At 37.1% G+C, this 14,360-nt stretch overlaps 1 protein-coding gene across 1 annotated transcript in view; it reads right to left on the bottom strand.

Annotated features, from left to right (window-relative positions):
- Window positions 1-348: 348 nt before the first annotated feature.
- LOC121510766 (contactin-associated protein-like 4) overlaps window positions 349-14,360 on the bottom strand; it is a 92,575-nt gene continuing 78,563 nt past the window's right edge. Inside the window, exons 20-25 of the mRNA XM_041788986.1 lie at window positions 13,756-13,992; window positions 11,131-11,264; window positions 9,119-9,206; window positions 5,823-6,038; window positions 4,026-4,097; window positions 349-545 (exon numbers count right to left, since the gene is read on the bottom strand). Coding sequence (XP_041644920.1) covers window positions 349-545; window positions 4,026-4,097; window positions 5,823-6,038; window positions 9,119-9,206; window positions 11,131-11,264; window positions 13,756-13,992 — 944 coding nt within the window. The remainder of the gene's footprint in view (window positions 546-4,025; window positions 4,098-5,822; window positions 6,039-9,118; window positions 9,207-11,130; window positions 11,265-13,755; window positions 13,993-14,360) is intronic.

Below are 14,360 nucleotides of genomic sequence, written 5' to 3'. Positions count from 1 at the left end.
AGACAAATAAGTTTTCACATTCATAAATTTCCTCTTTAATTAATTTCAAACATCTCAATAGACAGAGGGAGGACTTGTTGAAGTTAAAGTTTTAAAATGTACAGAATTAAATATTTACAATTATTCAACCATATTGACACATGATAGACCCAACACATTGTTCTTTTATATTTACATAGTGAGTTTACAAAAATACAATCGCAGAGACTAAATCAAAAGGAACAAAGACGCTTTAAAAGTGTTCAGTTCTGTTTGTCACCTGTCTTGTTCAGTCACTGCTCCGGCTCAGTTTGTGGGTGTAAAGCTCAGAAGCTTCACAAGGCCTCTGTCTGTATCAGACCTCCACTTTTAAATGAAATATTCTTTCTGGTTCTCACTCACACCTCCCTGTGTGCTGGTCTGACTGCTGAATGCTAGCTCTGGCCCGTCCTCGGGTTTTACAGTTTTCACTTCCTGGTTATGACAGGTGCCTTTCCTCCTGTAGGCGACTCTAGCCATTACAGCCAGTACAGATACGGTCACAGAAATCACCACTGCAATCACACCTATGAGGAAAAGAAAAGGGGAAGTGTCATGTTTATAGACTCCAGTAGGGTACCAGGCACCAGGAAAATAGACTTTAAAACTTCTATTTCATTTTAAACACTGACATACAAGAGAAAAAAAGACATATTTCTCCTACTGAAACAAATGTGTACTAAAAGCATGATTGCAAATTTATTCATTTTTAAACTTCTTTGAATATTAAGGTGTTATCAGGCCATCAAACCACTCAGACTCCGCTGCACTGTTTCACTGTGTGCCTGTAGAAATGAGCTTTTGCAGCTTTTCTCCTCTATTATGTCAAAATACACATAGAAGACACAAGAAAACAGTGATACATTGTTAGGCAAATAAACTGCTTGAAATAAGGTTTTGAAAGACTCAAGAATCATATTTTGTGCAGTTGGTCTTTACTTGAAAGAAGTCACTCTGAAGTTATTACAAGAAAAATAGACAAAAAAGCAAAAAAGGGAGGATGTAAAGTGTGCATAAATGTGTAAATGTATATCCATACAATCACTACATTGCCAAAAGTATTCACTCACTCATCCATATAATTGAAATCAGGTGCTCCAATCACTTCCATGGCCACAGGTGCATAAAATCAGCACCTAGGCGTGCAGACTGTTTCTACAAACATTTGTGAAAGAATGGGTCGCTCTCAGGAGCTCAGTGAATTCCAGCATGGTACTGTGATAGGATGCCACCTGTGCAACAAGTCAAGGCGTGAAATTTCCTCACTCCCAAATATTCCACAGTCAACTGTCAGTGGTATTATAACAAAGTGGAAGCAATTGGGAATGACAGCAACTCAGCCACGAAGTGGTAGGCCACGTAAAATGACGTAGCGGGGTCAGCGGATGCTGAGGCACATAGTGCACAGAGGTCGCCAACTTTCTGCAGAGTCAATCACTACAGACCTCCAAACTTCATGTGGCCTTCAGATTAGCTCAAGAACAGTGCATAGAGAGCTTCATGGAAGGGGATTCCATGGCCGAGCAGCCGCATCCAAGCCATACATCACCAAGTGAACGCAAAGCGTCGGATGCAGTGGTGAAAAGCACTCCGCCACTGGACTCTAGAGCAGTGAAGACACATTCTCTGGAGTGACAAATCGCGCTTCTCCATCTGGCAATCTGATGGACGACTCTAGGTTTGGCGGTTGCCAGGAGAATGGTACTTGTCTGACTGAATTGTGCCAAGTGTAAAGTTTGGTGGAGGGGGGATTATAGTGTGGGGTTGTTTTTCAGTAGCTGGGCTTGGCCCCTTAGCTCCAGTGAAAGGAACTCTGATTGCTTCAGCATACCAAGAGATTTTGGACAATTCCATACTCCCAACTCTGTGGGAACAGTTTGGGGATGGCCCCTTCCTGTTCCAACATGACTGTGCACCAGTGTACAAAGCAAGGTCCATAAAGACATGGATGAGAGAGTTTAGTGTGAATGAACTTGACTGGCATGCTCAGAGTCCTGACCTCAGCCTGATAGAACACCTTTGAGATGAATTAGAGCAGAGACTGAGAGCCAGGCCTTCTCCTTCAACATTAGTGTGTGACCTCACAAATAGAAGAATGGTCAGAAATTCCCATAAACACACTCCAAAACCTTGTGGAAAGCCTTCCCAGAAGAGTTGAAGCTGTTATAGCTGCAAAGGGTGGACTGATGTCATATTAAACCCTATGGAATAAGAATGGGTTGTCACTTAAGTACATATGCGTGTCAAGGCAGGTGAGCGAATACTTTTGGCAATATAGTGTATATGCAAAGGTATAGATGTTGCTGGCATCAGGCCAGAACCACCTGCCTCCAGGGTTACCACTTTTCAGGAAAAAAGCTGCATTTTTCAGACAAAGTGAACACTGAAAGGTGAGGGTATTGTTTGGACCCATTTTGGTTTGGGAAGTATAAATCTCACAGATGGTTGTGAAGGGTGCCCAAAAGCTATTATTTGTGAAAAAGTGGAGACTGAAGTTTTGGCCTGTCATCAGAGACAAGTATTAATACATATGTATCTGTGTTCCTCTTTGGGCACACAAATGGATTTAAATGAATGTAAACAAGCAATTTCCTTTAAAAATGTGAGGTCAGAGCTGCTCTAGTTGCTTTCCTGAACCAACTTGTTTCTCCTTTTAATTGCTTCACATACTTGAATTATCAGACATTATCTGCTTCTTTATAGTTTCCTTCTTTTGATCAAAAATGCAATATTTTTTTTGACATTATGATGGAGCAAAACAGCCATCTAGGGCCAGGACCAACTGGCACAAGTGACAACCTAAGATGCCTGCAAAAGCCATGTAATTTCTATTAACCATAACAACATTACATCAGCACCAAACATTTAAAACCTGGTATAAAAGATGGTCTTGATTTAAATAAACTTAGCACAATAAGAAAGGAAATTTGTGTTTGGTAGATTATTTCTTTGTTGTAACAATGCTTCTTGGCAATAATTCTTATACCATTGAAAAGCCTGTTTATTACCCTTTTAAATGGTGCTACATTTGTAAGGAACATGCATTTGTTGGATGAGCAGCAGAGCTGAGTATGTGGGTTGCGCCCATGAAAAATTTGCCAAATCCTTGCTCAATGAGGAAGTGAAAGGCTTGTCTTGTCAGCTCTATGTCATTGTCTGTTACTAAAATCCCCAAAAAGTGATGAGAGATGGCATTTACAATATGATGACTGCCATTGTTGGGCTCCATATTTGTTACTTTTAGGAATAACACCTGATTCAGTCTTCAGTCAGTCTGTGGGTCAGATGGCATCCGCTGCAGGAGGACTTACATAAGATTTTAAGAAAAAAGACTTCCTAGAGCCAAATTTAAGATTCCAACCATATAGTAATAAACCATTTCACATTTTATGGATGAAATGTTCAATTTAAGGATAGATGGAACTGATACAAAGTGTACAAAACATTTAAAAAAGTAGCTGTAAATTCAAATATAAATCATTTCTGGTTCTTTAATATTTAATAAATAATGTAAACTATAAATACGTAACTATTTGCCTCATATGCTTTTTTCCGATTTGACCAATAAAGACCAAATCTGGAACAAGACAACAACATGAAATAAACCTCCTACTAAAAGCAGCTGGTCAGGCAGTGAGACAGCAGTGATTGCTTTTCCCTCCATCATTAGAGGTGCAGTCAACTCATTTCTTCCAGGCTCCCTGAATAGTTTCAGCTATTAGGAGGTCTCTGCACCCACGTCAGCAATAAAAAAAAGTGTACCGTTGTTTCACTTGAAGTACAAAGTGATTTGCATCCAAATGAGTTCTGGTTTCTTTTGTTGCCCGGACAGTCATGCTGTTTAAGTGACCACCAGCCTACGTTTCAACTGCTTTACAGAATAAAAAATATTTCAAAAAGGCTCAGATGAATACCCAAATATGCATTTAAAAATAAAGAAAACATACAATTTTTAAAAAATACGGGCATTGAGTGAATGTTTTTGTAAAACATTGGTGATACATCACCTCCGATCATGGCTGAGTCATTTCTGATGGCATTCACTAAAGGCTGACCGCTTCCCACTGATCCAGACTGATCTACAGTAGAAAGAGAGAAGAAATAAAAAGTAAAGAAAGAAGAGGACACATGCAGAGGAGGGATCACAAGGGAAAAGAACACGTGATGAGGGTGAAAAAGATGAAAAGCTGTTAAGCAGATAAGAATAAAAATACCCTGGCTGACAAGGAGTGCAGAATGAAGCTCAAAGGAGACATTTAGAGGCCAACACATATCATTTACAGGCACCTCTTCAGTGCAGATAATGCGTATGAGAAAACACCACACATCTCCACATAACGCTCTGTATGAGAGACCTCTGAGGACAGATACACTGAAGGAAACTCTTTCCCTGTCTGGATTAATTTCTTCGTGTTAGGCTCATTATCCCGGTGTCCTTCCATCATTAAGAACCCGAAGGTCCCATTGTGAAGTCTGAGAGATAGCGAGATGGACACTACCGCCCACGATAACTTCAGTGATTTTCTTTCATTTGGGCCCCTTGAGAAAGTGGGTGCTATAACTGTGTGGGGCTATAGTGTCTGAACATAGGTGTCTCAAGAAAACAATAAAAGCTTGTATGTCTTTGCTACTAGCTCTCAACCCATATCTCATTTTGATAGATTGAAAATCAGCAGTAGAAAAATACAGTACTTCAAACAAGGGAAAGCTTTTTACAGCAAACTGCAAAGCTTCTTTTGAGCCATAATTTGTCATTTTTACCTCCGCCAAGGAGGTTATGTGATCGGCAGGGTTTATTAGTCAGTTTGTTAGATTGTTAGCAACATAACTCAAAAAGTACTGGATGGATTTCGATGAAATTTTCAGGAAATGTCAGAAATGGCATAAGGAACTGATTAGATTTTGGGAATGTTTTAATTGTTTAAAGGATTTGTTACTATTGGGAGATAGGGCTCATGGCAGAGGTCATAAGTACTTTTCTAGTTCTTCTTTTCTTTATTTTTACAGATGATAAAACATTTTGGAATGGTTTGGGGGAAAAGGGGTTCCCAGTTTCAAGTCTCTGTGGGCTTCTTCCAAAAAACAAGTTTTTAACTTCTATTTTACTCTACAGTCTAAAGAAGGTAATTATTTAAAAAGAAAATGGACATTTATCAATGCCAATTTTTCCATTTAGTTCAGTGAGGACCACTTTGTCAAGAAACACATATGAATTGTGATTTTAAATATTTTTTATTATTAATTTTCACTTATTGCTGTTTAAATTTTACGGTTTGGCTGTTTTGTGATCCCTCTGCCCTTCCATGAGCCTATGTGATAAGCATCAAACAGGAACAGCACATGTTCCTTCCTTTCTCCTTTCTACAATGAAAGCCTGAGGCAGGGATAGAAGCAGCAAAAAAGCCAGAACAGAGCAGGCATCAGTTAAAACAGAATTAAATTGGTTTAGTTTGAGGCATAATAAAAGAGGAGATGGGGTGGAGGAGGGTTACAAAAGAGCAGCTTGCAGAGGGAGCAGCAAAACAGCTTAAATAGTACAGCATAACTGTGATTAGCCAAAAGCATTTTTAGAGCAAATCTGCTGGTAGATGAGAGTTTACGTGAGATCAGATGATCTTGATTATATGGCAGTGCAGGACTCTGCTGCCTATCTGAACTAATGATATATGCTTGATTTTTACACACAGGAAGTAGAAAACAGTCCATAAGTGAATATTTTTCAGGTCTTATGGCTGTTATAACGACTACTAAGCCTATTGTGGACACAATGCTGACAAAGAAAAGGACAACAGTGTTTCTCTGACCTGACACGTGGTATGTGGTTTCAGCTGTGTAGGAATGGACTGAAGAGGAACCACACATGGACTGAGCCAGCGGGCCGGTTACAGTTACAGGGCTGGTGTCTGGGTGGAGCAGAGCAGCTTTCAGAGGGCTGATGGAGTTGAAGAGGACGGACGACAGACAGCCAGTGTAGCCAAGAGAGGCAAGCCGAGACAACTCTGGGTCCAAATCAGCCGAATCTGCAGAGAAAAGAACAATATTCACAACAAGTATGTCTAATTGCTTCAATACCTTGCTTCTATGTCCTGTTATTGCTTATATGAGTGATATCTCTGCTCTCATGCCATCATAATGCGTTACCTTTAAGTTGTTTTAATACGTCTTTATTATATTTTTATCCTTTTATTGTTTTGATCTATTTTAATATTTATTTTACTTACATCCCACTGGGTCTCCTCAGTTCATTTTGTTTGGGTTCTTGTGTTGCCTTGGATCTTACAATGGTTTTTATGTTGGGTCATGTGATGGCTGTACCAAATGAGTTAGTTGTACTTTTTGTGTTGGAGTTTTTCTGCTTGGGTTCTCTGTTTTGTTCTATGCTAATTTTGCCTGTAAGTCAAAGTACTTTTTTAACGTGTTTTAAAAGGTACTATGTTTAATGGCTGACTGTAAGTATGTCGATAAAACAAAGAGTTTGTTATTTAGTCACAGGAAAGTGACAAGAAATGATTTGATTTCTTTTCATAAAAGAAAGCAGGACATCTGTAAAGTAGTGGCTCTGTTTGGCAGGTGAAATACTGTTTTACTTTCAAACAAAAATGTCAAAGTCAAGTCTGAGTAAAATACGAGGGGTATGAAAGAGAAGTATCAAAGAGTACAGAGGAGTAACAACCAATGTTACACATTCACAACAGAAATTTTTGGTGTCACTGGAGCCGTTTTTGCTAAAATGCAGGTGAAAAATAACGTAAAAGAGGTCAAATGTTCCGTCTGGACAGCAATGTTGTTTACTGGGATTGAATCGGAAAGTCTTTATTGTCCCTGAGGGGCAATTTTGTTAAAATCAGAAGACCACATAGGCTATACACATCATAAAAGCACAAAAAATACAAAAACATACATGTAATACAAAACATTGAAGATAGGCAGTGTGATATGAGACAAAACTCCAACAGTTTATTTAATACAGTATCTGTAAGCAGCAGTGCCAACAGCTTATGGAACAAATGACCTCAGATATCTGTCAGATGTGGTCCTCCTACTATAAGTAAAACCTAGTCCCTGATGGCAGAAGTCCAAACTCTGCATGCAGAGGGTCTGAGGGTCTCAGGGTGACCTTTGCCTTCTGAGTGGCTCACTCTTGAAAACTTGGCTGCGATCATTCAAGTCAATGCCAACAATATTTCTGCAGAGTTTCTCAATATTTTTCAGCCTGAGGTTTCCATACTAACATGTCGTCACAAAGGTAAAAATGGACGCAACAAAAGATGAATGAAATATTTTAAAAGAGATTTAACTGTTTTTTTTTTTCACCGGTTGTTTAAACATATTTCCATTGACAACATCTGAAAGCTTTTTATCCAAAAACTTGTTAGTAGTCTCTTTTAATTAAACACCTCATACATTTTCTTTCCTACTCACACAGGTTAAAATGTTATTTGCAATGCATCTTTTTATGCCTAATCTATTTATTTTGTATTTATTTAGTTTTCTTAATATGTGCATTTTATATTTGTTTGTATGTTGTGCCTGTGATGACTAAAAGGGAAACGTTGCTTTACATTAGCATGGCAGCATTCTCATTGGAAGTCTTCAACATCCTAACAAAGCTACTTACTTTGTCTTGTTTTCTGAATGGGGGTGTTGGTAGTGCCTTGTTTACAGAAACAGTAAGGCAATCACTATTTCAATAACATGTTTAAAGGTATATTTCAGTGTTTTTGACGATGGGTTGTATGATGTACTTGGTAATAATAGTGCTATTAACCTCCAGAGATTTCAGTGTGTATTGTGCCTTTAAACAGGACACGGTTGAAGAAGCTGGACTATTGTGAGGTGGAAAAGCACGTAGCTAATAGCCAAAGCTTGCGTTGCAAAATAGAGCAGAATACAGCAGCTTTCTGGGTGAAAATGAAACATTTAAAAAATGCTTGATATATTGTTCTCTTTGGTCCATACTCAACTTAAGCTTCCAAAATTATGCGGAACAGCTTTACCCATTTGTGGCACCATATAGCTCAGCTTCTCTAATTATATCCTGTTTGACGGTGCAATGCACAGTGAAAATTCTGGAGGCTACAGCACTACTTCAGCCAAATACCTCATTCAACCCATCTTCAAACACACTGAAATATCCCTTTAATACAAGTAGAATTAGTTGCTTGAAACTGCGTCTGTTTTACATTTGTATTGCTTTATAAGAATATTTGTAAATAAATTCAATCAGGGATCAGTGATTATTTACAAAAACTTCAGTTTCCTGTGGTGTCCTTTATAATGAATCATGAACATGATCTAACCTGGAACAACAAATGGATTTGTTTCACACATCCATCTGGAAAACCTCTCATACACAGCGTTTGGGAAAGGGCAGGGGCGTTGGAAAAAAAAAACCCTCTGAGGGTGATTGGATGAAAGTTCTGTCTGTCACATCTTTACGGGCCAATCAGAGCGACAAAACAATGACATAGCCACTACGGTGGAGTAAACTCCATACAGAGCTCCATAACGCAAACCATGGCAACTGTAGACATGTCAGTACATGACTTTTGTCGTTTTTGAAAGGACAAAATTTCAATGCTGGTCTTTGTTCTTATTTTAACGAAGAAATGTCATCAATTTCTGAAAAAATTTATACTTTAGCAGCATCCACGCTAATGTCTTCCGCTATAATTGTACCGGCGTCTTGTTGCTGCGAGCTTACGTCATGACTCTGCCAAGCCTGAAAGTACTTCCCCTCATCCCTGATTGGTCCTAACTGAGCCAAATCTGTTCAGATGGGAGCTTTGCAAGATGGATTCGCCAATGAGAAACACGGAAACCGGCGAAACCGTCTCCACTGAACCTAACAATTATCCTTGTTAGGTTCAGTTTTCTTGTGTCTAACCTCTTACATTTGAGGAATGCCCTGCATTAATCTTCATCTCTGTTTGTTCTTTACAACATCCTTTAAACATATCAAATAAGTGGTTTATAGCATCATGATGAAAGCCTCCCATGCCTCATTGTCTGACAAAGCAGAACGCCTCTGAAATTGCTCTGTCTGAGTGCTCTGTCTCCTGAAAGACCTTGTCTGGCTTTTTGTAGCGTTCTTACTTACCTTGCACTCTGCCGAGCACAAGTGACCTGACAGCATTGAATTCTACATCAGATGAAAGGTTGAAGTCCTCTCTGGAGTTCCCGTCAATCTGAAATAAACTTTAACATTAATACCAGAAAATATACTTCAGAGAATACAACAAATTAGAAACTGTGTTTTTCATTACTGCAGATATGTATGGTTATTTTTGTGACTGCTTTAGCTAGTAAATATTCATTTGAGCCTTTCAAGCCAAGCCATATAACAAAATAAAGATGAGAATAAATGTTGGTTGGTTGTACCACCAAGACATGAGATAGGGAGCAGTTAAAGTTTACTCCAAAGAAGAACATCATGAGCCAAGACCTTGGCATGAGAGCAATCTAAACAAAGTAATAGTTTAAAACTAAACCATCATGTTTCACTGAATCTAACCAATCCTCAACAAACATGACACTGAAACACAAGAAAAGCAAATCTTAGAGTGTTGTTCCAAACACAACTAATTCATGTGTTTTAAACATAACCAGCTTTAGTAGGTTTAATTATGTCTGAACTTTTCAAAGCAACAAAAGCTTCTTGTTTTGGAACACCTTTAGTCAACTTGATAAATCAGAAAACTAAACATTTATCATTAATAGCAATAACACAAAGAGAAGAATGGTAGAAAACAGCTCAACAGGACACCTCTTACCTTAGGGCCCCTCAGGACCTACTTGAAAAATATACACAAAATTGATTTGTTTTTGTTGACAAAATCCCAGCATAATAGGCCTATGTACACTTGTTTTTTTTTTTTTTACATAAGATCTATCTATAAATGCTCCATTATTAACAGCATATTAGGACCACTCTAGAAAAATTCTTACGTTTAAAAAAATGTGTTAATTTCTGAAAAAAAAGGGAAAAAATCAAATGTTTAATTTTGAAGTCGTAATTGTAAATGAACCAAAACTAGGAATTTTCAGATTAAAAAAAAAATCTAAAATCCAACCACTGTTTTCAATGTGAATTGTTTTAAATTCTTAACTTCACACAGCTGTAAATATACAAATTTAAATAGTTGAATTTTTAATGATTCTATGTCAACATTTTTTAAATAGTTGAATTTTTAATGATTCTATGTCAACATTTTTTAATTTTTAAAGTAAGAAATTCCATCTTTTTATTGTAAATTTCCAACATTTTAAACTCTGAAATTCTGAGTTTGTTTTCTTGTTAATATACGACTATAATCTCAAAAATGTGATTGTTTTCCAACTAAACATTGATGTTTTGCTCAAAAATGAACAGCTTCACTTCATTTTTTATAGACTGACATCTTTAATGTTGGCTCTAAATGCCATAATATATTATGTTTCTAACCATGATTAAAACAAATCTATGTACATCTTATTTTGACATTAGAGCCAACAGAGTCCCGGGCCCCCCTAAGATCTTTGGCCCCCCCATTGAAATTTAACCCCTAAAAGCCTGTTGTATCATATTTGATACATACTTTTGTGATACCTCTATCTAATCAATATGATCATAAATTACTAAAAAAAAAAAAAAAAAAAAAAACGCTTCTCAATACAATCTGATAAATAATAAAAATGCCCTAAAGTGGATTATGAGTTACCAAAACACATAATGTAACAGATAAGATACAAAAAATATACAGTATATGTTAAATTTTATGTAAATAAATTTTTATGAGTTAAACATCATCTCAGCCAAAAAAAGGAAACCAAAATCTGGTTTAAATTGAAGTGAAGATGACTGAAGCAAGAGTAAGGGGTGCAAAAATCAAATCAGGAAGGAAATGCCCCTTTATAAACTTTAACTTCCAAAAATATCATAAAACAGTGAAGAATAGTCATCTTAATAAGGGAAAATGTTGAAAAGTAAAAATAGTTAATAAAGCAAAATCACAGCATGATTTTTTCAAAATCAACTTTTGACGGCAGCAGTCTTTATTATCTGTGGGGGGGGGGGTTCTGCAGCTGTGTACTGCTGCCTACTCATAACTCTGTTGTGTTAGTTGGTATTACCTGTACAGAGACGGCGTCTGAAAGTCTGCTGATGCTAACATTGTGTAGCTGTCCGTTAGCAAGGTTTCTCACTTTGCTCCTTAGGATCTCTGCATCTTTGCTGCTGTCCAGCCGGTATCTGACCTCCATCCTATCTGCAAATAAAAATGAACAAAATAACATATTGATGAATTTCTGTGTGACTCAAATACAGAAAAACAGGACAAACCGGTGAAGAACTACAAAATTCAAAGTTTAATGTGGTATTCCTTAAATCCAACAATGAATATTTAAGACAAGACTGTATATCAGATTTTTTTTTCAGACAAAAGAAAAAGAAAAGAAAAAAAAAACAGTTATTCTGACACAAAAAGTACTACTAACTAAAACTAAACAAATTATAAGTTGCCATTCATGATTCTTCGTTTTTACAATCACTCTAATATTTGACTAATAAAATAAACATTTCAGTTTCATAAAGTGCCATAAGTCATCCAAGCACGTCTATCAATGACAGACTCACTAAAATGTACTTGAAATATTGGCTGTAATTAAGCTATTCATGTATAAGCTGTCTTAAATGCAAAACTTATTTTAGAGAGTATTTACATGTCTCCAGAGAGAGCAGGATGTACCAGAGCACAAACAGATTAATAGTAAATAAAAAAGAATTCAACATTTGGAAAAATGTGGCAAAGCAAAAAATGATATTATATAGGATGCGCTTACTTGCCACATCTGCCCTACTTCAGCCTCAGTTTTTGGCCCAAACATGCTTAAAAGTTCTGCACAGTACTGTATATGACTATCATGTCAAAGGCTTAGGGATAAGACATTTAGGAAAAGGCAGGAAAGCATATTTTACAATTTCCACAATGAAAATCGTTTTGAAAAATATGCATTTTAAAAAAGTTGCATCTGTAGAAATTCATACGAGGATGTCCTGATGATAATGGTGGATATAATATAAATCCTGTGTACAAAATTTCTTACTATCAGGAGCGATGGAGAAAAAACAAAAAAGAGTGGGAACAGCTTTCTTCTCAAATCATGCAATATTCATTTTGTTTTTTCAGAACTGTTAATTATTTTGAACACATGCCTTTGGTACCACGCTTACTAGATGAGAAGAGGCAGTGGTGCTGTGCATGTGGTCCAACTGCATGACCATGATTAACAAGTCACTGGAGGTGACGGCAAAGCTGACATGGGGCATGTCAGGAACAGTGTGTAGGTGTTGAAAAACGGGAGATGGCTAAAATTTAAACCCTGAACAGCTGTTATCAACAACAAAGCATTAGATACTGTTTTCCTGCTGAATTATAATAAGCAGAAAGAGCACACACTGAAACACAGTACAAAAAGTTTAGTTCACACAGTTTATTCTAATTATAACAAAATCAGTATGATTTTGGGGAAGGGCTTTTTTGTTAGTGTCTTTGTAATTGACACACTATGTTAATTGAGCTCACATTACCACAGTTGTTTATGAAATTACATCTTTTTTTAATTAATTGATGCTTTTGACAGGAAAATGAAAGGCAGAGACTGACCAAGAATGATATATCCAGAGCAGATAATGGATGGAATAGTGGAAGATTTTGGTTTTAATTTTGCCTTAAAATGTTTTTTATGGAAGCACTCACATCATTGAAATTAATGTTGTGTGGCTTCATTTATCAACAGTTTTAAAGGAAAATTTCTGATACCTGCCAGACCAAATTACAACACAGATACTTCATTTATATACCCTGCCACCCCAAATGAAAGGCAAGACATACATTTTGGAATCTGTGCAGTTTATGCATTAAGTTACATTAGTTTCCTTTTCCTAACCCAATATCCGACTGGCACCTTAGAAAGATCTCTCTGGGAATTACGACACACAGACAGCTTTTATTCTCCCACTGACTTTATACACACTTTTTTCCTCAAAAGTATTGATTCAGACACCATTTAGGCACTGGCATTAAAAAAAGTATCAATTTAAGCAACAGAATCATTATTGGTATATGTTTTCTTGGATTGTACTGCTCAGTTTTAAAGATACAAACTTTATCTAAATAGCTAGTTTCTCTGTTGTCAGCTTTGTTTTTAGCTTTGTTGAGGCTGATCTAACAGTCAACTAAGGATGGTCCCAGCTGTCCATTTATTTGGCTAAATGCCCATTTAAATTGTGGCTAAAATCCCTCAGCTTATCTCAACCAGGTTATAAAGGCAGCCTATTCACAGCTAATCTAAGTGGTCTCCTTCTTACATAACCTTTATCAGACTTTTTTTTTCTTTTATAATTTTAAACTCCACTTTCTCTGCCTCTGACTGAACTCATGACAACATGATTAATTGAACACTGAAGTGAATGGCAGCAGAGGAGAAGAGAACTGGATGAGAGGAATAATAAGGAGAAGAAAGAGAACAGAAGGGAGCAGAGGAAAGGAAAGGGATAACAGGAAGTCTGCATAAGAGAAGAACAGGGATGATGCATTAATGAGGCTGTGATTTTATTTTAGACTTAGGTGTTGGGATAGGTTAAAAAAGAAGGAAATTTTACTAAAAGGAGACAGATGACATAAAACCTCAAAACCATGAGCAGAGAGAAATAAATGCATTATCTGACATGATAAATGTACGAGAATCTAAACTCACCATTCTTGTTCAACAGCAGAACCAGGTACTCTCTCTGAAAAGAGCCGACGTAGAGGAGCAGAGCAGGACTCTGGCTGGTCCTGAAACTCAGGGAGATGTTTTCTGCTCTCAGGATCGTGTCAGAGTAGATGGAGGAGGGCAGCGTGCTGCTGCTGCTGCTTCTGTTCGGATCATTCAGCACCTGCTCCTTGAAGATGTAGCTGACAGATGTTCCTGACTTGAAGCTGGCTGAGACCTCTGCAGGGAGGGTGATATTGATTTTAAAGTTTTATTCTTGTTTTTCATTTAGCAGCTGAAATGATTGAACAAAGGTGGAAATTTTGTTTTAAATTCATATTTTTTTGTGTAAACAGGAAAGGTACTTTATCATATGCATCCCTCACTTCTCATTTATTGAAAGTTTTTCAGAGGCAGGATAATTTGCATTCATATTTGACTGTTTGTTTTCACACTGAATGTAAGTAGCATCTCATCTCACCGGGAAACCCTATCAGTAAATCATAAAGTGTCTGAACACCACCACAGCAGCACCGACGAAACCCAATTATTGAGCTAGAAGAAAAACTACAGCAGAGAAAATAAAACAAAAGTAGCTGAAAATTACA

The sequence above is a fragment of the Cheilinus undulatus genome, linkage group 6 (genome assembly GCF_018320785.1).
Source record: "Cheilinus undulatus linkage group 6, ASM1832078v1, whole genome shotgun sequence".
NCBI classification, from domain to species: Eukaryota; Metazoa; Chordata; class Actinopteri; order Labriformes; family Labridae; genus Cheilinus; species Cheilinus undulatus.
The sequence above is the reverse complement of the archived record's forward strand: the minus strand, read 5'-3'. Positions and strand labels throughout refer to the sequence as shown.